General features: G+C 30.5%; 2 protein-coding genes across 3 annotated transcripts in view; one reads left to right on the forward strand and one right to left on the reverse strand.

The window, feature by feature from the left end:
- The first annotated feature begins 618 nt into the window (after nt 1–618).
- Nucleotides 619–9,651, forward strand: fwd (phosphatidylinositol 4-kinase beta fwd). 2 transcript variants are annotated; one of them, XR_015811630.1, is made up of 13 exons: nt 619–771; nt 1,089–1,246; nt 3,935–4,182; nt 4,246–4,473; nt 4,552–4,900; nt 6,192–6,385; nt 6,457–6,666; nt 6,741–6,914; nt 6,987–7,180; nt 7,243–7,461; nt 7,549–8,214; nt 8,314–9,003; nt 9,072–9,651. XR_015811630.1 is itself a non-coding variant. In XM_088199881.1 (13 exons), the coding sequence occupies exons 1-13, from the start codon at nt 704–706 to the stop codon at nt 9,251–9,253; spliced, it is 2,478 nt and encodes an 825-aa protein (XP_088056007.1). In that variant the 5' UTR covers nt 619–703; the 3' UTR covers nt 9,254–9,651. The 2 variants fall into 2 exon arrangements, 1 of the variants encoding a protein (XP_088056007.1); XM_088199881.1 differs by having other exon boundaries at nt 7,549–7,660; nt 8,862–9,003.
- Nucleotides 9,652–16,890: 7,239 nt separating this feature from the next.
- qless (decaprenyl diphosphate synthase subunit 1 qless) overlaps nt 16,891–24,672 on the reverse strand; it is a 120,240-nt gene continuing 112,458 nt past the window's right edge. The window contains exons 5-8 of the mRNA XM_088200588.1: nt 18,459–18,548; nt 18,255–18,386; nt 17,950–18,144; nt 16,891–17,799 (exon numbers count right to left, since the gene is read on the reverse strand). Coding sequence (XP_088056714.1) covers nt 17,578–17,799; nt 17,950–18,144; nt 18,255–18,386; nt 18,459–18,548 — 639 coding nt within the window. The 3' untranslated portion in view covers nt 16,891–17,577. The remainder of the gene's footprint in view (nt 17,800–17,949; nt 18,145–18,254; nt 18,387–18,458; nt 18,549–24,672) is intronic.

Here is a 24,672-nt window from a genome sequence, read left to right on the forward strand (position 1 = left end):
TTAAAATCATTAGTTGCGTTTTACTTATAAATTATACAAAACGCAATGAATGAATATAATTTTACACTACGTTTTATCCCATTGTGTTGGCTTAAGTACATTTTAGCGAAAAGCGTTTAATCATAAAATATTACGAAAATTATTGAACAGATTACTTTTGAGCTATTTACAGGTACTGATCCCTATTAAGATTAGTCGAAATAATATAAACCAATTGATCGTCGCACACATCTCTTTAATCGTTGTATTGATTATCGAAGTTATATTGATAAGTTGAATTCATGTTAACGCCAAACAATGAAATAAATAAGTAAATAAAACCAGGTGATTTGTGAGGATATGAAAGAAATAATGAAACTTGGAACGTTTTGTACAGAACCACATAATAACAAGCTCGACATTCGACAGAAGCAGTTCGTAAAAGACGACCAAATCCTTTATATGGAATGAAACTTGCGTTCAAATGATCTTAATATTTCTTATGGTTTGTATAGTGAAGTTTAGTTGTGGGTAGACATCAATGCCGCACTGAAAATGTTGTTTACAATGTTGTTAAATTATATGGTAGTTAATAAGAATAAAAAAGAATTATTTTTGCGACGCAAATGTCACACTGGCAACACACGTGATTGTTGTCTATGGTGGGTGTTGACAGGTGGCGATGGCGGCTCGCAGGGCGTAGCACCCGCGGCGGGCGGAAGCCATGTGCGAGCAGGCGCCCGTGCATCGCCCGCCGAACCGACACCACCGCAACCGGAGTCTCGACTTCAGGTGCTCCTCCCTTTTCCGTTCGTTTCGCCCGCTTTCCTTCGCCCGCGGCCGAAGACTGTTCGTATGACTCACGGTGCCGCCTATCTCCCGCGAATTGACAACACTCGATACTCGTGTTTACTTCGATAACGCGATTATAACGCCTATATAACGATAATGTTTAAAGCTAGTTCGGAATTCGTACGGACGAGTGAAAGTCCGTTCGCGTTTGTGTTTGTTTCATTGAGCAACTTTCGCACATCGACCATGTTAACTTACATAAGATGTGTAACAATCTAATGCTACTACATGTATATTAGTGAAAGTATGCTCTACAGATGCGGTGCGCAGCCCAACGGAAAATGCGTCGGCCTCTCCGTCAACATCAACACTGGACACCAGAGGAACCGCTCCTTAGATAGCGTCTTGCAAAGAATACCCGAGTCGCCGGCGCCACCGTGCGTGTCGCCCAGCATAACGACGACTCCTCCGTTAGGTTTGTATTTTTTTTTTAATAATTATTTCCCTTAACCCTTTACTCGGCGGTGGTCGATATTTCACCGTTTTCAGGTGCCACAGATGGTTATATATATATATATTTACAAAATACAAAAAAGTAGTAAAAAAAATCATTGCAATATAAAATAATAATAATTAAAATTAACTCACAACTAAAAGGGTTAAAGAAAGGCGACATTCGCACAAATTCATAAAACAAATACAAACATTTTCTACTCAAAACTGATATTGACGGAAATATGTTATTAATAAATGGTTAAATGGCTTAAAAAGGAAGCTTTCTCATAATAATGTGATTTATGGCTAACTGGAAAGATATTTTCTCTTCTATTTTTATTCATCAAAACATCAAATTCTTTGCAATAAATTTAGACATAAAGCTAAAAATTGCTTTTGCTTTTCTATCCTCTGCATAAGTCCATCTAAAATAAATTATTTGACTATCTTGTTATTTTCAGTACCTTTTTTTTACCATTGATGACTATTTCTTTATATATTTAGTTCTGAAATACAGCTTTGGGGCGCTCTTTTGGGCCTGATTTGGTTCCCGATTTTATTTTCAAGGGTTGCAAAGTAAGCCTCAATTGCACAAAAATCACCCCTATTTATAAAAAGGATGATGAATTGTATAAACAACTATAGACTATTCGCAGTGTTGTCAGCTCCTAATAATTATCCATAGATACATCTTCAATCACTTTCGGCAAATTTTGTTGGCCTGCCTGTTCCACTGTTACTAACCTTCTGTCTTTCACCAAAACGGCGACAAAATCTCTCGATGCGGGAATTCAAGTTTGTCATGGTATCACAGTAGCTGGTTGTCAACTCCTAAAATACGATTGTATTAGTTTAGTGTGCGTGTTTTTGGATAAAAAGAGAAAGCTGTGGCATACACTGGTCTAAAGGATCAATTAAGAAAAAAAAGGCCCATCAATTATTGATAGAACTCAAGCGATAGAACACGGCAATGGGCAACCACATGTTGTTAAAGTGACTATAATCTCCCGATATTGCTCCTTCCGATTATCACCTTTTCCGGTCCATGCAACACTATTTGAATGGAAAATTTATTTTTAATGTAAGTGATTTGAAAAAAAGCTGTTGGACTATTTTGATTCCAAAACCAGAATTTTTACAAAGATGGTATAAAAAAGTTGAAGGGGAGGTGGCTTAAAGTTTTATCTAATAAGGGCAATTATTCTTTTGGATAATTTATAAATAATAAAAAAACAGCATTTTATTGTTTCATTTTCAAAACGACTTATAATAATATTACAAATTAAATGAGGAACATATTAACCGAATTTTGATCAATAGGAGAGCACAAAAAACAATTATTCCTTCTTAGAAGTCAAAAATCCACGTCAAAAGCAATAAAATCGTGATAATTGTTTTTGCGCCCTATTGACCAAAATTCGGTTTGAATACACTGACCAATATTCTCATATCAGAAGTCCGAAGTAATATCAGTAAGAATAGCTATCATATTTTTAAAACAGTGTAGTATCAAAGTGCAGACATTATATGGAGCAATACGCGAGATCGACGTCTCTGTATTTCTGCTTATTTTCCCCTGCTCATTTTGGATTTGATCTAATGAAAGTTCTAAAATTTCAATTAGGTTAGGTTTAGGATATAATATCAAAAGACGTTTTGCAACTGTCAAATTGCGTTTCATAGAAATTTTAGAGCAGTAGAGCATTGTGTTTTCTACGAATACTAATAAAAATCAATTAGATGACTGCAAAATTTTTTGTCTGATTTATTTTTTCATTTTCATTAATTTATTATATTGTCGGAAAAAATAAAAATAATCATCGCCTTTGATCGACCGCTTCTGGATGCCTACTAAATTTTATTACCAGGAGCCACAGTATCACTCATCAATTTATTCCAATGAAATATATTACTTATTATTTCTGGTCAGTTATGATTTTCTGAAAGAATTTTGTGAGAAAAGAGTGCGTAGAAAATTGTAAATTTGTTTGTTTAAAATGCGACATATATTTTTCTAAAAACAGATTTATGTGATTGATATGTGTTAATTTATATAATTTTATTTTAATTATTGCACATTTAATATTTATTTAAGAATATCTCGATAATTTTTAACCTTGAAAGATATATTTCTCGTATACTTATGTATTTCTACTTATGTTAAAAGTAATATAAATTAAATTTTAGCTATATATGTTTATACAAATATTATAGAATACGTAAATAATGCATAATAAATTTTTACATTGATATCCTACGCTAATAACACTACTGAGGTTAATCCCTTACAATGAGCATTATTTTATTCTCGGTTTCTGCTTTCAAGAAATATGGTGTTCTTTTTTGTAGGTGTAGTTCTAAGCCACGTATTTATCGATTTTATGAAATAGTACGAATTTGAGAAAAAAAAATCTTTTTGGTACTACAGGTATTTGCCTCAATACCGGTATTATCCGTATCGATACTTTTTCTATGTATTCTTTTTTTGTGTTTTATTTTTATTATGTGTATTATACTTTATATTGTTTTTTGACTATTGTGACGCATTGGGGTTACCTGTTAGGTAACGATGCTCTTAATTTAATTTGAATTAATTAATAGATATTGTAATTTCGACCATGTAAACTTTACAGCTGTATTCTTTTCTTTAATTTATATTAAATTTTAGGTTCCGACGATTCTGGAATAATATGTCCAGTCAATCCTAAAAATGTCGTCGATCCAACTTCGGAGGATAATCCTCCTATAGCTAGACAATCGCGAGAGAGTCTAGACTCCGGCGCTCCCGAAGGAAACGATGAAGAAAATTCTAACGCAACCAAAAGCGACTCCGAGAGTCAAACTTCCAGCGCAAACGTTCAAGATACACCTTCCGAGCCTTCCGATGTTAGCGATAAAAAAGATGACGTCAAACAAGTACGTATTTTTATTATTTATTATTTTTAAAAATGTCACTATATACGTCTTTGATTTGCACAGGTGTCCGTTTCCGAGCGGGAATCGTCAAGGTCGAAAGATTTCCTTCTGCGGCTGTTCGAGAGCAAGCTGTTTGACATGCACATGGCGATCGGCTATCTGTTCAATTCCAAGGAGCCGGGGGTGCAGAGTTACTTAGCTAACAAACTCTTCAGCTTTCCTAATGAAAATGTCGATTTTTATCTACCACAGCTTGCCACAATGTATATCGAAATTGACGACGTTAGCGAGGTAGATATATTTTAATATCAAATTACGCTTACATATGGTTTCTCTTCCGTTTTCATAATTGGATTTGTCTCTTTTCAGGTGTTACGTCCATATCTAAAACAAAGATGTAGAGGTAGTGCTGATTTTAGTCTTCGGTTAGCTTGGTTATTAGGCGCTTACGGAGCCGTAGACGGCAACGGCAAGCGAAGTCGCGGCGCTCGTTTAAGAGCGCAACTATTAGAACCGCCGAAAACTCCGCCTACTCCACGTCCAGTGTTGCATCATCACAGATCACGGTCGGACGCGTCGGCCCTTAGAGCTCCTCCCTTGCCGCCGGCTCCAGCGCCTCCGCTGGCGCTCGGCGACCTTCTGAGCGGCAGAGCTTTCGACTGCGGATGTCCGTCTCCTTCAAACTGTCAATGTTTACAGCCCCAACTGCATTTTATAGGTAAACACAGGGTGGCTTTAGACTTATTTATATATACAGGTGTGACAAAATAATTGGACCACTCCAACATTTCAAATATTTTGATGTTTTGCAAGTAACTAATGTAGGAAATAAATATTGTGTGTTAAAAGATTTGAAGCTCGTTAGTAGGTGATCATTTTTAACAATATACGTATACTCAAAAGGTTGGGGATAATATACAGTTAAAGATTAAATAAAGGAGACTGTATTCAGTGTGCAGAAATTTATGATTCTGTCAAAACATTCGAATAAAATAATTAATCTCTACTACATTGCGAAATTGGTGGGTTACAAATGAAGGTGTAATAGCTATTTTAAATGATGAAGGAATTTTAATACCTAAGAGAACTTTATAACGTCGATTTTAAAAGCAGCCCTGCAGAGAAAAAGTCACGACTAACAAACGCGATGAAAAGAAAACGATTCGAATGGGCTAAGCGACACCGAGATTAGACTGCTAATGATTGGAAAAAGTATGTTTTTAAATTATGTTTTTTAAGATTTAGTATACCTAAGGGTATACTAAATCTTAAAAAACAATTTAATGCGTCTTTCTGACTTAACAGTCAGAAAGACGCAGGCGGAAACTGGTAATAATTTATTCGTTAAAATTACATATATTGTAAGTTACTATGTTGGACGAGATTCTCCGAGCGATGGTGGAGAAGCTGGCGGAGGGATGATGTCAGTGGAAGATCCTTCGAGTTCTGATTGGTGTGCCTGTGACAGTATAGCAGAAGTTAATCCCTCTGCTGCGGTGCTCGTATAGTGGAGTGACCGTATGTTGTCCGCGGGCGGGCAGCGTGTTCGAATCTGTCGGTCAAGTTTTACATTGGCTAGGTAATTCACTTGATATAAATCCAATAGAAAATTTTTGAGCAGTTCTTAAATCCATCGTATACGTGTGCTCAAATACTAATTTAGATATTTTGAAAAAAAACATTGAAAATGTGTGGCTAAACTACCCAAAAATAAAAAAAACTAATAGCTAGTATAGAAAGTATGCCTAGAAAAGTACTCGAAGTAATAAAAGAAAATGGTGGTGATACTAAATATTATTTTTTAAATTAAAAATGTGCAAATATATATATATTGTTTGTGTAAAAATATTGTTTTTACTTTTTCAGATTACATAAAAGTGTGTAGAAACTACAAAAATATGAAAAATAATGTCTGGTCTAATTATTTTGTTACAACATTGTACATATGCGTCACTTCTCTTATTTTATATAAATTGATTATGCCAGTTTTTAATAAAAAATGTTTTCAGATGCCTTAGTAATCATAGGCAAGAAATTAACTCCTATTGCAACGCAAGAGTTGCGTAACACAAGACTTCGTGCAGAACTAGTCAGTATAAATTTAAATTTACCCGCTCGCGTTTGGTTACCGCTGCATCCCACTCCTCATTATGTACTAAGAATTCCGCCGCAAACAGCTGCCGTCCTTAATTCTAAAGACAAAGTAAGTATCCGATTCGACCGTATATAATATTCTAAATCTAGACTATTTTAATAACGAGTCAAACTTTACAGACGCCGTATCTATTATATGTAGAAGTGTTGGAAGTGGTTGAAGCGGCACCGTTACCCGCCAGAGTCATCCAGCAGCCGACTCCGATGAGACATGCTCGGAGCGAAGAAGCCTTGCCCACTGAATGGAGGACCTTTTCAGTGTATTCGCCGTATGACGATTTAGAAACGGAAGGTTGTTGGAGTCAAGAAGATGACGAGCTGACTCTTCAAGTATTTTTAATTAAATCTTTCAATTTATAACACGATTTTATTATGGGTTGCTAAATCTGTATTTAATTTTATAGTATCGGTGTCGACCGGCCGATAGTTTATCGCAGTTGTCCGGATCTTCGGCGTCATCCAGAGAAAGCATATTATTAGCAGCGGCTGATGTGAGGCGGCGATTAGCAGCTGCCGAAGAACACGCTGGTTCTCATGCGTTTAGAAATGTAAAAGATCCGAGTGCGCAAGCTTTAAAAGTACGTTAGATTTATGTCCTAAATTTGAAGCTCATCTTCGAATAAGAGTAATTGAAATAAACATATTTTTAGGAACTATGGAGTGAAAAGGAAGCTCGCGTCAGGGCCAGTTCACCATACGGTCAATTGCCAGGATGGAAATTATTGGGGGCGATCGTAAAATGTGGCGATGATCTGCGACAAGAATTATTAGCTTCTCAGCTTCTCCAGGCGTTACAGGCTATTTGGGATCAGGAGCACGTTCCTCTCCGTCTTCACCCCTGCCGGTATGTCTTTACATATAACGTTTTTTATAATGCTTATTTTAATACATTATTTTCAATTTAAGGGTCGTATGCCTGTCGGACGATTCAGGTCTTATATCGCCACTTGTCAACACTGTATCGCTACATCAAATCCGGCGTCAATCCGGACTGTCGCTGCGAGGGTATCTGCAAAGAGAACACGGACCTCCAACGGCCGAGCGATTTATGCGCGCTCAGACATGCTTTGTTCGATCGGCGGCCGCTTACGCCCTCGCTTCGTACTTACTACAGTTGAAAGACAGGTGAATGTCGTGAGAGATCGCTCGCTGAATTCACGTGCATCAAAAAATGTAAAATTATACGATAGTTTCATTTATATTTGTTTTCAGACATAATGGCAACATACTCTTGGATGTGGAAGGTCATCTAATCCACATTGATTTTGGATTCATACTCTCAATATCCCCGAAAAATCTTGGCTTTGAGACGTCGCCGTTTAAGGTACTGTATTTTATAGCTAGCTTTGTGTTTTGTTAATCAATATCGGTATTTGTGGTCTCGTTTGGTCTCTCCGAATTGATTGTGAGCAAGTGTCGAGTATTTTATAAATTTCTTAGTAGCTTGGACGAATGAGAAAATAGGCTTACTTACACCTTTAATGATGCAAGAGTAAGTTTCCGGTGGCACTTTATAAGGGAAACCATTGTGGTCACTTCTCGATAATAACAAAAGATAACAATACCGTTGTAAGTTTAGTCGTTCTTAAAATTCCTGGGTGTTCTGAATATGATGATTTCTCTAGTGTTTTCTGTATATAAAGCACTTTTGTTCGATTGTCACTTTTTACTGGATTTAATTATATTTTTAATTATATAGAATCGCCTACACCCTAAATGATTTCCAGGGCTTCAGACCGTTATTTTTTCATTTCGGCTTAAGGTCCGTTTCAATTAAAAAAATATATCAGTTCAGTTCCGGTTTTCGTTCTGGAAAAAATGTCATTTTTTCGGTTTTCAGTTCAGCTCCAAATGATTCATTTTTTAAATGTTTTATTTGTATTAAAAATGTATTTTCTATCTTAATCGATATTTTCTGTCAGGATTTTTTTTTAATAAAAATCGGAAAGTTAAGAATTTACTATACTTTAAAAATAGATAAATGATATATATTACATATTATTTTTTATTATTATATAAAAATTACTCAAAAAAACTGTTTTGTTTGCCTCCCCTGGCACTCGCAAAAACAAGGACATTCTTCACGTGCGTGTCGCAATAAGAACATAGGGCACTTGCTCTTGTTAACAAACTAAATACAAGGTCAATTAATAAATAAAAAATGGGAAAAAAGTTTTATTTGCTGATTTCGTTAAATTCACAAAATACAGTTCAAAGAACCTAACCTCAAATTTTGTATGGGTCCCTAATCCCCCCTATAATGAAGCCCCAATCTCTACGCTATAGGGGGGTCGACTGTACAATAAAGAAAACACATTTATAAATCATTATGTATTATTTTTCTTGACGGTCCTACTTGTAGCTGTTGATTGTGTTTACTCGGTTGTAACGCCTATCATTTTACATGTGAAGATAAATAAAAATAGCAATTGTGTTATTTTATATGTCCTATTTTCTTAACTAATTTTATAAATAGTAGTAATAGAGACATTATTTTAATAACAATTATTAATTTCTATTTATAGTTAACGCAAGAAATAGTCGAAGTAATGGATGGAGAAGAATCGGATATGTTTTCATACTTTAAAATACTGATGCTGCAAGGTTTGTTGGCCGCGCGGAAACATCAAGATCGTCTGTTGCATATCGTCGAAGCAATGCGTCCAGGTATTATCTTAGCGTTTTAGTAACTTAATCGTTTTAAATAGTATTTCATATATTTTTTTGTATTCAAGGTGGACAATTGGCATGCTTACGCGGAAGCGGAGCCGTCAGAGGCTTGCGAACTCGTCTTCACGTCGGTAGGACCGAAGCTCAGTTGGCGGCTCTCGTGGACAACCTCGTCCGGGACGCTCTGACGTCAATCTCGACTAGGCTCTACGATCGCTTTCAATACTTCACCAACGGTATATTGTAATGGTTCCAGCGACTATGATACAGCCTTTCAACATTTTGAACTGGTAGAATATTTTATGTATATATATATATATATGGAGATTACGCGTGAATTGTAACGTCATTCCTTTATTGAAACGTTGAAGGGCTTATTGTGCATCCGATCTGTCTCTGTCACACATGTGAAAATTATATTATATATAGATCGTAAGTTAATATTTGATAAGGTGCCTTGCATTAAACAAATTTAACTGGTAAATTTACTGTACGTGTGTGAAAAATAGTGCTTATATTATTATACGTATTTATATATACGATCGAAACTCTAAGGTGTCAAGTGGAATTTTCGTGTTGATAAATATCCAAGTTTATATTTTATTGAAAAGTTAATTGTTAATAAAATTCATATAAATAACTTTATATAGTTTGAGTTTTTTTTTTTTGGTCAAATTAATCGAAATATGATATAATCAGGTTCAATATTTTATTTGTATGCGAGGGTGAATCAAAAAGTAGGGGTGATTATTTTTTGGTCTAATGAAATTAATCGAAAAATTTAGTAAATCAATATTGCCTTTATTACTGTTTTATATGATATTAATACATACTATTTTGCATAAAAATATATAATGGTTAATGGGAATGAGCTCACAGAAATATGTAAAATTCAATAAAAATAATTTTTGCTGTAATATTCTTGAATAATGTTTTTTATGATTTTACGTATTTATTTTTTACAGGTTCGGGTTGTTTTTTTTATTATTAATATTGATTTTGTGAGTACATATTTTTATAATATTTCTATTAATAATATTTTTATTAATGACACTTGTACTAATAAATAAACTATGAAAGGTATAATTTAATTTTTTTATATTAATATTCTTGCATTTTTTCTGTATGTTTTTTTTTACTGAACTATATAAAATGTTTTTATTGACAAAAAAAATGTTAAATCCGTATTTTACAGGTACTTATTTATTGCAAATGATCTTTATTATTATTGTTAATTTAGTACTGTGAGTCAAACATACATAAAAATATATTTATATGTATACTTACAACCTTAGCTTTTTAATAATATATATATTTTAAATCTCAGATTAGCATTAGTGTCTCCTTTACTTTTTAATCTACCCTCGTATATAATATATGAACAATATAAATGTTTTACTTAAAATATTAAATAAATATTATAATCGTGTTATGATCGTTTACGATTGGTGAACGCGTAAAATATATATAATAAATCTTCCCTCTAATTAAGAGTTTTTGTGTATATATTATTACATAATATATTTATGTAGCGTAAATGTGTGACGTTTGACACGTTAAATTTTTCGGTTCTGCCAAAGCGATGGTGATCTTAGTTTAAAAAGGTGCCGTTAACAAAGTAATACTTTGATGCTGTGTTTAATAAATTATCGATGTTTAAGGCGATTTCACTGAGATGGCAATTTTTTAACTGTAATGAATAAAGTATATTTTTCTACATGGTTCAATTTAAAGGCACACATACACGATGACATTTTTTTTGTTCAATAGCCAAATATGATAATTTCATTCCAATTAAGTTTAAGGTAGACGTTGTCAAACTCAGTGTTCTTCAATTGAAACCAAGATACAAATATTACGTAGTTTTAATTATAATTATTTTTAAAATGATATTATATTTCAAGTTTTATGGTTCACTATGCAACTGCATTTTTATTTTATATGTAAATGTAGCTTCAACTTTATTTACAAAAAAAAATTATAAATGAATAAAAAAACTTCTATATATTAGATATATTTACTAATAATAAAATATTTAATAGATATTAAAATTATTATTTTTTTATATATACATATGATTAATTTTATACATTTTATATTTAACAATATCTTCGTAAATATTTTTATTTCATATCCTACGCACTATAAAGAATAATATGGGTAATGGTTTAGACCGGTGGACACATTTTTATTTTTGGCAATTAGATTATGTTTATTTGAACCTTTGTTGTAGATGTAGAATACTCATTTTATTTATTATCATATCGTTTTTGTCTTATTTATATTTTATATATGTATTAAAGAGAATGTTTTTATTATTTTTACTCAATAAAAAACATGTTTTCGCTATAATAGTTATCTGAAAAATTACTGATTTTTGATTCGGAATACCGATTAATTTCTAATGAAATTGAATGATGAAAAGCAGTAAAAATTTCCATTAATATGTTTATTTTGTGCTTTATGGATTTGATTTTATCTTCCATATTAATTGTTATGTAAACAATATTAATTTCTCTTGTGAATAAAAAAATACATACCTGTGATGAATATCTTTAGTTGGTCAGTTGTCAGTAAAATCAATGCAAATGTCTATAAATTTAATAAAAGCTTTATAATCAGATTATTTTTCATTTATGTTAAGTCAATAGTAAGACTGATACATTTTCCATGATTTTTCTAAAATATATTAATATTTGTTGGCTGACCAATCTATAAGAAAATAGTCTTCAAAATTCATTTTTAAACCAGTTACATAATTAATTTTAATTAACTTGCTCTGAATTGCATGACCTTTATTAATTTAGGTTAATCGATTTTTATAAATTGCTTTATTGAAAAATTACGGTGTAATTAATTATTGTGAAAGGACCAAAAAAAAAATATTAATTATTTTAAATACAAGGTATTTTTTTTATAGCGACGTCAGCTTTTTAAAATTATTATTATATATAAGTTTATATCAATTAACTAGGATCTTTCTTTCCGTTTTTAAACTATATTATTATTATACATTATAAGGATGTTAGAGAATTTAGATTCAACGAACTGAGGTTAAATTCAGACTGAGCCAGTGACGCATGTCGGTATATTTCATCAATATTAATTAAAAATATCTCATACCGGTACTTTAATATTAAAATCGTCCATAAATATGATTATATATATAAATGTTTAATTCAATGATTTAGTCTAAATTGAATCAAATTCGGATCTAATGTTTAGAAAATGAAAAATACCATATATTATAATATTATATATACATACATATATATAATTTCTAATCGTTCCTTGTATATGTGAATAATAATTGTTTGGAATGTGTACGTGAAAACTTTTAATCTCCTTATATGAATATGCATACGTTGAAGTTTGTGATATAAAATTGACATACATTATTTTAACTCTTTCTCTCCTTAAGTTGACGCATCGATAATTTAATTTAAAAAAATGTTCGTATATGTAATAAGTACGTACAATAAATTTATGATTTGCGTAAAAGTGTTGTATATGGCTTGAAATAACATATATAATAAATATATACTTATATATGAAACCAAATTTTACATGAATGCTTTTTTTAAATACGATATATATATTTGTTAATAAATAAGTACTGTATTACATCTCTTATTTTAATTTATATATTCCCTATTAATTGTACAAGTTTCAGAGACCTTCAATTGGAAGCTGTGACTATTCTGTCATCTGAAATATAAATCTACGTGGAAATTATGAAAAAAATATGTGTTGGCTATAAAAGTATAACAAAAAAAATAAAATCATTATGGAAATGTGCTGCTTGGAGATTCAAGATGACTGCTTGGCTGGACCAAATCATACGATCGAAGCAGAAGCGACTATTTTCTTTGGTGTTTAATGGGTCGTCTGTGGCTAAACTCATTTTTAATTTTGAAAAAAAGACGCGGTTTTTTAATTGCAACATTATGGCTTATATACGATTGGGAAGAGGAGTGCAGACCAATTACTCTGATCTTGATTATTTGGGGCGAATCTAGAATATTTTTAAGTGCTAGATAAAAATAAATCTAGCATATGCTTTTCGTTTTGGTTTGCATAAGTTCGGCAACAACGGAATTTTCAAGTTGGCTCTTCTTCAGCGAATGCTTATTTATTTTATCGAGAAAAATACTTTCTAGTATTTCTCTGTTACGAAACGGTCACAGGAAGCAATATATCACCGGAAGACAAAAAACACCATAATGCCACAACATTCCCGTTGCACAATTCGACCTCGGAGATGTCCATCAAGCAAATATCACTTTCTAAAGGCGTATACATATTTCGTTGTTTTAAGAAGCGAGTGCAACAATTGGGTGGATGATCGCTGCGTGATTGTGAATCTTCAGCGAGTTTTGAAACCCTTAATATTTAAGACTATCTCAAATGAAGACAAATTCGGCTCGCCTGGCAGACACTAACGGACAACATACAGTCATAGAAGCTCACATCCTGAGAGCGACTCCACCATACGAGCACCGCAGCAGAGAGGGATTAACCTCAAGGGCACAACTTGCGCCATCCAAGATGGAGATGGTGTGCCATTTAGTGTCGGAAAGTTCCATACTGTGTCATTCTCTCGATCCCGTTCGCCATCAGTTTATTCCTATTATCTCGGTGGAAACATTTTGACTAGAGGAACTTCCACTAAAGATCTCAGAATCACTTTTGAGAGCAAGTGGAGGTTCTCTCTACACATATACGACGTCGGTTATAAATCTTCCAATATACTCAGCTTTGTTTTGAGGAACGCCTTTCATTTTGATGATCCATCAGTTATTCGCGTCGTCTATGACACCTTAGTTTGTAGCATTCTATAATTTATAATCCACGAATAACCAAATATTCATTTTTAGTAGAAAAGATTCAAAAAAGGTTTTTAAGATACCTTTATCAAAAGATATATGGTTATTATCCATTCTTATATCCCAGCGCTTTTCTTTTAGGAGCGTTGGGGTACGATTCGCAAAAAGTTGTATATAGCATATTTTCAAACTACTGAAGGGTGCTGTCAACAATCCAGCTATTCTCGAGGAATTCCAGTTTTGTGTTCCAGAACGTCTTCGAGAATCATGATCGCGTCCTCTTTTGATAGCCGTTGGGACTAGGACGTCTGCATTTTCCAACTCGCCCATGGCTGTCGCCATCCTGCTCCTTCATACGCTGGCATTGCACATTGATCTACTTAATGTCAGCTATGAAGAGCTGGTCCGGTTCATATCATATAATTTTAATATTTTTTTTGTATGCTTCTTTATGTGTATTATTTTAATAATATATTTTTTTTTTTGTATATTGAAATAATACAATTATTGTTTTCGAACATCGTGACGCTTTGGGATAACCTGTTAGTTTACGATGGTTTTAATTTAATTTAAATAAATAAATAAATATTATTGCTAGCGTAGTAAAGGATTAAAAATATTTTTTAGATCCACTAATAGTATCATAGTAAATATGTATTTGATTCTTTGCATCTCGTCGCTCTACTATTCACTTTGATTAATTAGTGTAATATTCTTTGTTCTGTGGTTACCATATAGTTGTTTTCGCCGTTGTTTTTTTTTAGTTGATCTACTGCGTAAATTTATTAAATAATTATAATACGACAAAAAACTATAGCGAAAGATAATTGACGGTAATAAACATATAAAATAAATCAGACTATAAAATGAAAAAATAATATTAGTAAAGTATTTTTTTTTAATTATAGTTTTTTGCTAGTATTTCTCACCGTTATTAAATTTAATTATTTTAAGAAATTTAGTTAATGTATTATAATCACATTTTTATAAGTAGTGATTTATATATTAAAAGGAATTAATTAGGATGTATATTCTATATGGATTAATAAAATCAAAATATCGCAGTGATTTTAATTGAGTATTTAATGATATTAAACAAACACATGATATATATTTATTTATTAACAGTGTGTTCAATGCTTTAAATCTATATAAGGTACGTTTGGAAAAGGTAGTTGATATGTGTTTTTGATGGTTCGGTGATTATTACACACAGCGAAAATTTCAAACAGCACAAATTCTGATCATAAATGAGCAATATACACATATATGTATATTAAAGAATATGTTAATATATATATAAAAAATAATTTCTGTATATATATTTTAATTTATTTTACAGTTATGTTAGTAATTTACATTGGTATGATACTGACATTTTCTACAATTACACAATTTTTAATTTAAAGTAGAGAAATATTTTTCTCTACTTTAAATTAAGTTGGAATTAAAAGTAAATCAAATAATCACCTATGCTCAGAATTTTCATGTGTGCAATTTTCGTTTGCGAAATAATTCGATCATCGTTTTTGATAAGCGCTTGAGGTAGAGACGATGTGTATTTTTAATCGCTTAAATTTGCACCGATTTGTATAGTTATCAGATTTGTTACTGCAACAAATCTTACTATTCGTCGTTGAACGCGTTCACTTTGGACGTGTTTTTCTTTCTCGTTCAATCCGGGATCTTATATTTAAAAAAACATTCTTAATCATATAAGGCCACTTGTAACTATTTATTCATGAAATTAATATAATGACAATTTTTTTTTCGAAAACACAACCCAAATCATTAACATAACATAAACTGAGATATATTGATTACATATGGTTTTAATCTAAATTTATTACATCACTGTTATCAGTATGTTATTTTTTAAATAATACATATTAAATAGCTAGACCTTTTTTTGTGTGATAACTTTTTTAATATTTTTGAAAAAAAAAATTGATTTTGCTAAAATGTGAGTATTGTGTATATATTTCAACGGACTTTTAAGAAAATATACATATGAGAAGTTTAACGTCTCAAGTCCAGTATTTTACGAAATTATATACATAGGGGGTTAACGGTAATTTATTTAAAAATATATATATATATACGTTAATAATAAAATAACTTACAGCTGCAAAAAAATATTTTGGACGGCAGCTTAATATATTTACCGACTCGCACCGAAAATTAAAATTAAAATCAAACACGCCTAAGTCCTGTGATGATACCCTAACATAATCGAGTTTGATTTTAATATAAATAAAAGCAACCGATGATTAGGGTACATGATCGAGATGATGCAAATTATAGTTTTTAAATGAGGTATGTGATTGCACTGGTAACTATGAAATGGAATTTACAGATTTAAAGCTGCGCTTATAAAATAGTAACATTAAAATGTATATATGGCGCTGATATTTTATACAGTACACATTTTCTCAGTCGAAATCTCAAATAAAAATTCAAGTGTAATCAGTTTTTCAGATGTTGCGTAAAAAATTAAGTTTCTAAACACCGCATAACTACCACAGAATTAAAAAAAAAAACATAAACGAACGTAATAACAAAACATAAAAGAAATCATTATGTAAACTTAATATATAGTCTTCTAAAAAAGATGAGCAAATTAAACTCTTATCATAATGACAAGAAAATTATTACATTAAACTTAATAAAAATATTTATGTTTATAAGATGGTCTAAGAAAGACTGAAGGACGACATATTTTTATTTATTTATTTTAAAAGTAAATAAAAAAAAACTTTTAACTTGCTAAAGTGAATGTCTTTTACATCCTTCAGTCTTTCTTGGCCCATTATATAAGTGAACACATACTACATGCGTATGTTAATAATGTAATAAATAATATATAAAACTAGAATATGCATATATAAAAAAATTGATTGTTAGCTCTTTTTGGTAAAAATCAACAGAGGTACAATAAACTTTCAGTAATAATTAAGTATCTCGTATATTTCTTCGTTTCATCTAAAACACTTGATATTGTCCAAGTATTTTATAAATCAATTGACTCTATAAAGTATTTTTAAAAGAAAATATCTGGTTAATCGACAAAATAATATATTTAAAATAAAATATCCGTTCCTAGACCATATATTTTATGCCTTTATACACTTTTTGGTCCCTCGGAGGAATCCCTATTTACATATATTGTCGTCCTTCAGAATATTATAAAATTACTTTAAAACAAATTAACATTTATCGAATAGAAAATAATTTCATATAATACACTGAATATCATACAGTTAATAATTTTGAATAAAACAACTATCAATAAAATTTCTAGCATTAAATACTTTATCTCTTAATAAATTTTCTTTAAATATGTATATAACAATATACACATATTATGTTATACATATAAAATATATCCTTTTATAATACACTTTGTGCTGTACATAACTTTAATTCTGTACATATTGAGTGGTTAAACGTTAACTATGACACAAAGCAAAATTTACATATTTATATTATGAAACACCAATTAAAATAATGTATACATATAATGCTTTATGTGCGATATTGCATAAATAATAAATATACGTATGTATTGTATATTGAAATATGTTTGAAGTCTTAAAGAACTTCGGATTTAAACAAATTGGCTAGATATACATATAAACTAAAAAATAATATAATAATAAACCGTTCGCACCACTGCAATATTCAGAACTAGAATTAACGTTTTATTGAAAAAATGTCAATTCACAGATCGGTCGAGTCTTTATTATTATTTAATACGATTGAGCACAAGATCACTAACGACGATCAGACCCTTCTGGTAAGGAGAGTCGGTCAATTCGGCGGCTAGCCGAGTCGCTTCTAAGCAGTGTTTGCGCGCCAAGAAGCGCGTTTGCTCCAATCCGCAAGATTTGTGCACCAGTTCGAACGCTTTCTCTACATCTCCCGGTTCTTGGAACCGTCTCATTATCATCGGATTCAACTCTGGGTACTGAAAAATAATATAATACATTATTAACGCAAAATTTGAGTCAGTTCTTAACAACATTCAACTCGAGAGATGAACGTCATGTTCAATTATACATCTTAAAATTTATTTATTTTTAACTAATACATATTTTATTAATTAGAAAATACATACTTTTTCACATGCAAACAAAACTGGAGCCGTAGCCAATCCTAGTTTCAAATCGGCCGCTGTCGGCTTTCCCAAAACTTGCGCTGAAGAAACAAAATCTAAGAAATCGTCAACCAGCTGGAATGCAAGACCTAACGATCTGCCGTATTGGAAGGCCAACTCGCAGATTTGTTCATTGCCACCTCCTAAAACTGATATCTGAAATTAAAAAAATAAAGCAATACTATTAAATGGCTAAAGATGTATGCATAGATACAATATATATCTTAACAATTACATTTTAACTGTTAAAAACATAAAACACTTACTGCTTTTAAAGTGTTTGCAATCAACGAAGCTGTCTTACGGTACGTCTTTGTGAGATAATGAGTGAATCGTTCATTTTCAGTCTCCTTGCTGCCTAACTGCATAAACTCACCCTGAACTAAATCAGTAATAACCTGAAATAATTTAAGTAATAAAATTAACAATGATGTAATTATTATTCAGAGACGTGTTAGTTAGAGTAATACCTGACTGAGAATGATGGAAACGTCGTCGCTGCGGAGACGAGATATCATCATCGAAGCGACCGCCAAGATGAAATCGCCAGCCATTGTTACCTACAAATAAAATAATCATTAATTAAAAACGGCTGCTATTTTTTTCATAATGCAAATTTATGATTCTTCTATAATGTTATTTTTTACATGCGTCACCTTTGAACGAATATTTTAATGCAAATTCAGTAATTTTTCATGTAATTGTTTTGAACTATGTACAACATAGGCTAATCTTATTTTATTTTAATTCAATTATATATTGAAATTTATTTGACATTGAACTAATTGCTGAGGTGCAATTAAGTTTGCTAGAAAAGTATAAATATTTTTTTAAGAAATCAGTGTTTGTTGCTGCGCAGTGAAAAAATAAATTTAAATACTTTTTATTTGCTTAAATTTTTTAAAAATTTAATTTCAGGTAAAGGTTGCGAGTGAAATATTAAATATCATATACACATACAATAAAATACTGTCTAATTTTATAAAATACAACATTATTCTCATGCGTCATATTAAACATGGCAAATTAAAAATAGCTTGTTTTTATAAATTTAATAATATTTTAGCAGTTAAATTTTATTAAAAAACTTCTTAGTTAATATCTTGACTACTTTTGTATACTTTGCTTTAAAACAATTCTTTAATTATTATTAAATTTTGCATTTTTCTTGTATGTATGTATGTATGTAAAAAAAAAATATTGCCTGATTTTTTAAAATACAACAATATTTTTATTTGAGATTTTAAATAGCATTTTTTAATAAAATGCAAAAATTTTCGTTTAGTTAAATTTATTTATGTATAAGAAAAAAATATTATTTTCCATTGGTATTAATAATGTATATAAAAAAATTATTCTCCGTTGAAAAATCAACGGATACGATATTAGTTGATAATAATAATAATGAAGAGATTTAGTATGATATTTAATTCGACACTTAATTTATATAATTCATATATATTTTTGCATCAATGTAAAAAATATTGCCTGCTTTTATAAAATACAACAACATTATTATCACGCGTTAAAATCACTTGCACGGATTTTAAATAGCCTGTTTTAATAAAATACAAGTATTTTTTAAATCTATATTTGTGTTATAAATAAATTATGTTTTGTATCAGTATTGATAACTTTTGGTTTAATTTTATTCTATACATTCTACGTTGAAAAATTAACGGATACAGTTACTAATAATATTAAAAGGATGAAATATTACGCTGTTCTATAATTCAACATTTCATGTATGTTTTTATTTTTCATATATTTTGCCTGTATTTAAAAAAAAATGTCTGATTTTATAAAATACAACATTATTATTATCACAAGTCGTAATATATTGTATTAGGCAAGTAATGAATAGCCGCTTTTTTAAAAATACAATAATATTCGATCAGACTAGATTTAATTTTTTTTAAATTCAAATATGTATTACAAAATAAAATAAAATTCCATTAGAAACAATAAATAAATATTGTTTCCGTTGATATATCAACAGACATAGTATTAGTTAATAATAATAGAAAATATATGGACATTGTTTACGCTGTTCATTAATTTGTGATTTTATTTATTAATTATTCTTGTTCATATATTTTGCTTGTATTAAAAAAGGCCGGATTTTATAAAATACAACATTATTATCGTCACAAGTCATAATTGATTGGGCGTATTTTTAAAGTCCGTTTTTATAAAATACAACAATATTCAACATATCGTTTTTATAAAATACAACAAATATGTATTTTAAATAAATTAAATTTTCTATTGGAAAAAATAAATAAACATTGATTTTACTTATTTTATATATTCTCCGTTGATATATCAACAGATAGGTATTAGTTAATAATAATAAAAAAAATATGTTAATTGTTTACGCTGTTCTTTAATTCGAAACTATATTTTTTAATTATTCTGGTGTCCTTCTTGTTCATAGAATATGTCTGATTTTATAAAATACAACATTATTATCATCACAAGTTATAATTTATTAGGAAGATAATTAAAGCCTGTTTTTATAAAATGCAACAATATTCGATCAGTTCATAATTAAATAAAACTAGATTGATATTTCTTTTAATTCAAATATGTATTTTAAATAAATTAAATTATGTACTGGAAAAAATAAATTAACATTGTTTTTATACATTCTCTGTTGACATATCAACAGATAGTGTTAGTTAATAATCATAAGAAAATTATGTAAATTATTTACGCTGTTCTTTAATTCGACATTCATAGACTATGCCTGTATTTAAAAAAAATGCCTGATTTTATAAAATACAACATTATTTCATTACAAGTCATAACTAATTTGGTAGATAATTAAAGCTCGTTTTTATAAAATACAACAATGTTCGATCAGTTCATAATTATATAAGACTAGATTTATATATTTTTTAAATTTAATTATGTATTTTAAGTAAATTGAATTTTGTATTGAAAAAAACATATATATTGATTTTATTTATTTTCCGTTGATATATCAACATTAATTTTGTTTACATTGTTCTTTAATTTAAATTGCCTGACTTTATAAAATACAACAATATTCAAGCAGTTTATAAATAAAAAATAGTTTATTATTTAAAAATAATCTATTTATGTATTAAAAATTAATAATAATACATATTGAAAACTTTTATTATAGTTTACTTATTTTATGCATTCTTTGTAACGGATACGATATTAGTTAATAATAATGGAAAATTATGGATATTGTAATATGTAAAAATAAACCAAATTTATAATGTCTGGATTTATGAGATACAACAATATTATTTTTATGCGTGGTTAGATTTCAGCAGGTTTATATAAAATACAATAAAATTCCAGCAATTTATCACGTCATAAAATTATATCTTCCATCGGTAATTAGCATAAAATAAGAAATAATTGTGGCAAATACTTAGTCGATGTTTACAAAGTGAAAACATCACGTTCCTATATATCGTTTCAGATATAAAAAACCCTTTGTTCTATTATTCAATAACCTACACAGATTTTTTTATACAACAAATTACTCTCGTTTATGTATAATAATTTACAATCAAACAATACACAATTAGCCGTGTGATTTTTAATAAAAGAGGGGAGTAACTTTTTGCGTTTTATAACGAGTGAAAATAATTTTTAGCTACCGAGCCCAGTCCATCGTTTCGTCCGAAATGAAAGTAAAAGCGAAGAATGTTCACTCTCCCTGCTCAGACTGGTCTAAAGCCGGTATTACACTCGACAACAATATTTTATATACATACATATCTACAAACAAACACTCGTACAATGTGCTCATGCATTACAGCTGTAAGCGTTCAACTATCGCTCAAATGCAATTTCCCCCCACATTGCGCCATTTTCGCTCATTATCCATAATTCTGCCATTTTTTTCGATATCAACATTTCGCCCAAAACGTGTGTAAATATTATTTAAAAAAAACGATGAAAGCGCCTCGTCACGGAACTTTTTCATTAAATTCATTTAGAGATACTTTCTCTCTCGAACACATACACTCATGTGAATAATAACATCTACATATGTATATATACACACCTATGGAATTAAGGCGAATTAATTTGTAAAAGATAACACCGGTTTTTAACATAAACGCGGCCATTATCCGTCAAACGGATCCGTTTTGGTTTTGGATACCGAAAGAGAAATAACGCTCTAATTTAAAAATAAAATAACACCGTCAATTACCGAGATGAGAAATGAGATTTTAATACGCGGTTGAATAATCATGAGAGAAAGATTATAAAAAATCGGTACGATCATAATAAAATTAAATGGGTAGAAAACGAATAGATGAAATTGTTGCGTGTACGTTTTTAATTTGCGACTTATGCGATTTAAAACGCTATGTCTGCGTTTGTTTTAACACCGGTCAATCAAACAGCGATGAGTATTCTTCATTTTAGATTATGTATATGTGTAAATAGATTAATGACCTCTAAGATATAAACAGAGAGAATAGTACTAGAGGCACATTTTTTGTGAGGTTATGTAAGCTGTCATTAGGCTCTCTAAAAGTTATACGTTAATCCGTTAATTTGAGACTAGCAATTTCAAGATTTTCAATTTAATTACCATTACAATAATCAATTGGACCACCCAGTGGAGGGATTAAATCGGCAGGTTTAAATTTTTTTATAAAAAATACAAATTAGGCTATTAAATCATAAAGCGCTAGTGACTAGAGTTTCCAATTACTCGAACCATCAACTACTCGAGTATCGAATATTAAAATTTTAAAATACTCGAGTACTCGAGTACTTTTGAGTATTTACCAAATGTACCAAAATAGCTATTATTCAAATTCGTGCACATATAAATAAATAAATAAAATACTTAGTATGTTAATTTTTACAATTATTTTAACTTCACGAACATACTTTTTAAGAACAATAATGCAAAAAGTGTCTCGAATTTAATATTACTGCTAACCTTTGGTTTTATTATTCCCGTTATGGAAAAAACCCTTTCCGTTGCTGTTGATGTTGGTCTTATTGTCATTAACGCGTTGGATAAGGCTTCTAATTTATATCTGTTCGCTTTTTATAGATATAAAATTTTTTGAACTCTCTTTTTATGTTCTCTTCTTTCATTCCCTTCTCTGCTTTTCTCTTATTTCCTTCGACTATTGACAAAATAGCATTTTGTAATTCTTCTTGAATAGATTTTTTTTCTTAACAATATACAATATTCTACACCTTCTGATTAATGCGAAGAATTTAAATCTATATCCTTCGAAGATGTATTTGGGTGAATCCCTTTCACTCTAGAGCTAAACAGTTCGCAAAGAACTGACTTTACTTTAAATGTCTTTAAAACACACAATTGTTTTGATTTATATTTTAAGCTGAGGGATCAGTATAAACAATTTACAACACTTTACGCTACAACTGCATAGTCATAAAACCTAATTTTTTTTTTTGTTGATATTTCATATTGTTCATTGCCATAAATTAGATAAGTCGGGACTGTCGAACAGAAAACACAAAAGAAATTTCTCCGTCGTACCCACTAACATAGCCGACGACCGGAACTATGCAACTATGGAACTATGAAAAAATTATACCTGATAGTAACCGCTCTAGCTCGGGACTTCAGGCTTAAACGCCAAATAAAAGCAAGACGTTAACCTTTACCGAACCGAGTTAAAGTTATTTTTGTTTCTGAAATATTTCAAATTTTTTTAATTTCGAGTATTAATCGAGTAATTTTCAAAATACTCGATTATCAAGTACTTGAAAAATAGACAAAAATACTCGAGTATCGAGTACTCGATTACTCGAATTGGAGACTACTAGTGACCAAGCGAGTTTCGGCATGTGATATACACACAAATATGTGCTTATTTATTAAAATAGGACACCACAGTGAGAAAACTTTTATCAGATCAAATTGAAGTACACGCCATGAATCAGAATTATTAAAGGTTTCCATCGCAAATGCTTCGAGAAAAGATAATACGTCCAATTTGTTTAAAAAAAACTCGATTTGACAGTCACCCTTTTGTTATTGGCCATCCCACTGAAAGGGGCGAAAAACAAAATATCTTATGGAGGGGGTTATATATATGAATATCACTTCCTAAATCATTTTTTAATTTTGACTAATTTAAAAATATTTGACTTTTTTCAATTATTCAGGAGTGATATAATTTTTTTTTCTGCTTTCACATATCGATGGTTAGTTTATAAGAAACACATTTCAAATTTAACTCTCAAAAGTCTTATGCCTGCACTATACTCTCTGGAAGTTGGCCAAAATTGGCCAAGGAGAATATAGTGGGTTACTTCGGTCGAGCTCGGTTCTGCCCGCTTTAAAATCTCTTGGAAGTTGTCCGAGGTTACCGAGAACGGGAGGTAAAGTGGGGGTAATTCAGTCAACTTGGCTTGGCTTGAAGTCAAAGGATCCGAAGTCGGAGCTGCTCTTTCGAGTGCGAGCGGTGAGATACTCGCGTGTTAAGTGACGACAGTAAGAGAGATAATGATATGGTTTTTCGCAAACTGAGATAGAACGAGTAACTCGGTTAAATTTCAGTATGCGCGTAGGCGTCCTATGGTCAACACGCATGACGAGCGCTGCATCGTGGTCACGTGCTCAGTTATAATACCACATGATTATCGAGGACTTCAACAGATCTTACTGACATCCTTGAATATTTTAGGACACCAAAA

This window comes from Plectrocnemia conspersa, unplaced genomic scaffold (assembly GCF_051122295.1).
Source record: "Plectrocnemia conspersa isolate PC_06_02 unplaced genomic scaffold, ASM5112229v1 ptg000012l, whole genome shotgun sequence".
NCBI lineage: Eukaryota > Metazoa > Arthropoda > Insecta > Trichoptera > Polycentropodidae > Plectrocnemia > Plectrocnemia conspersa.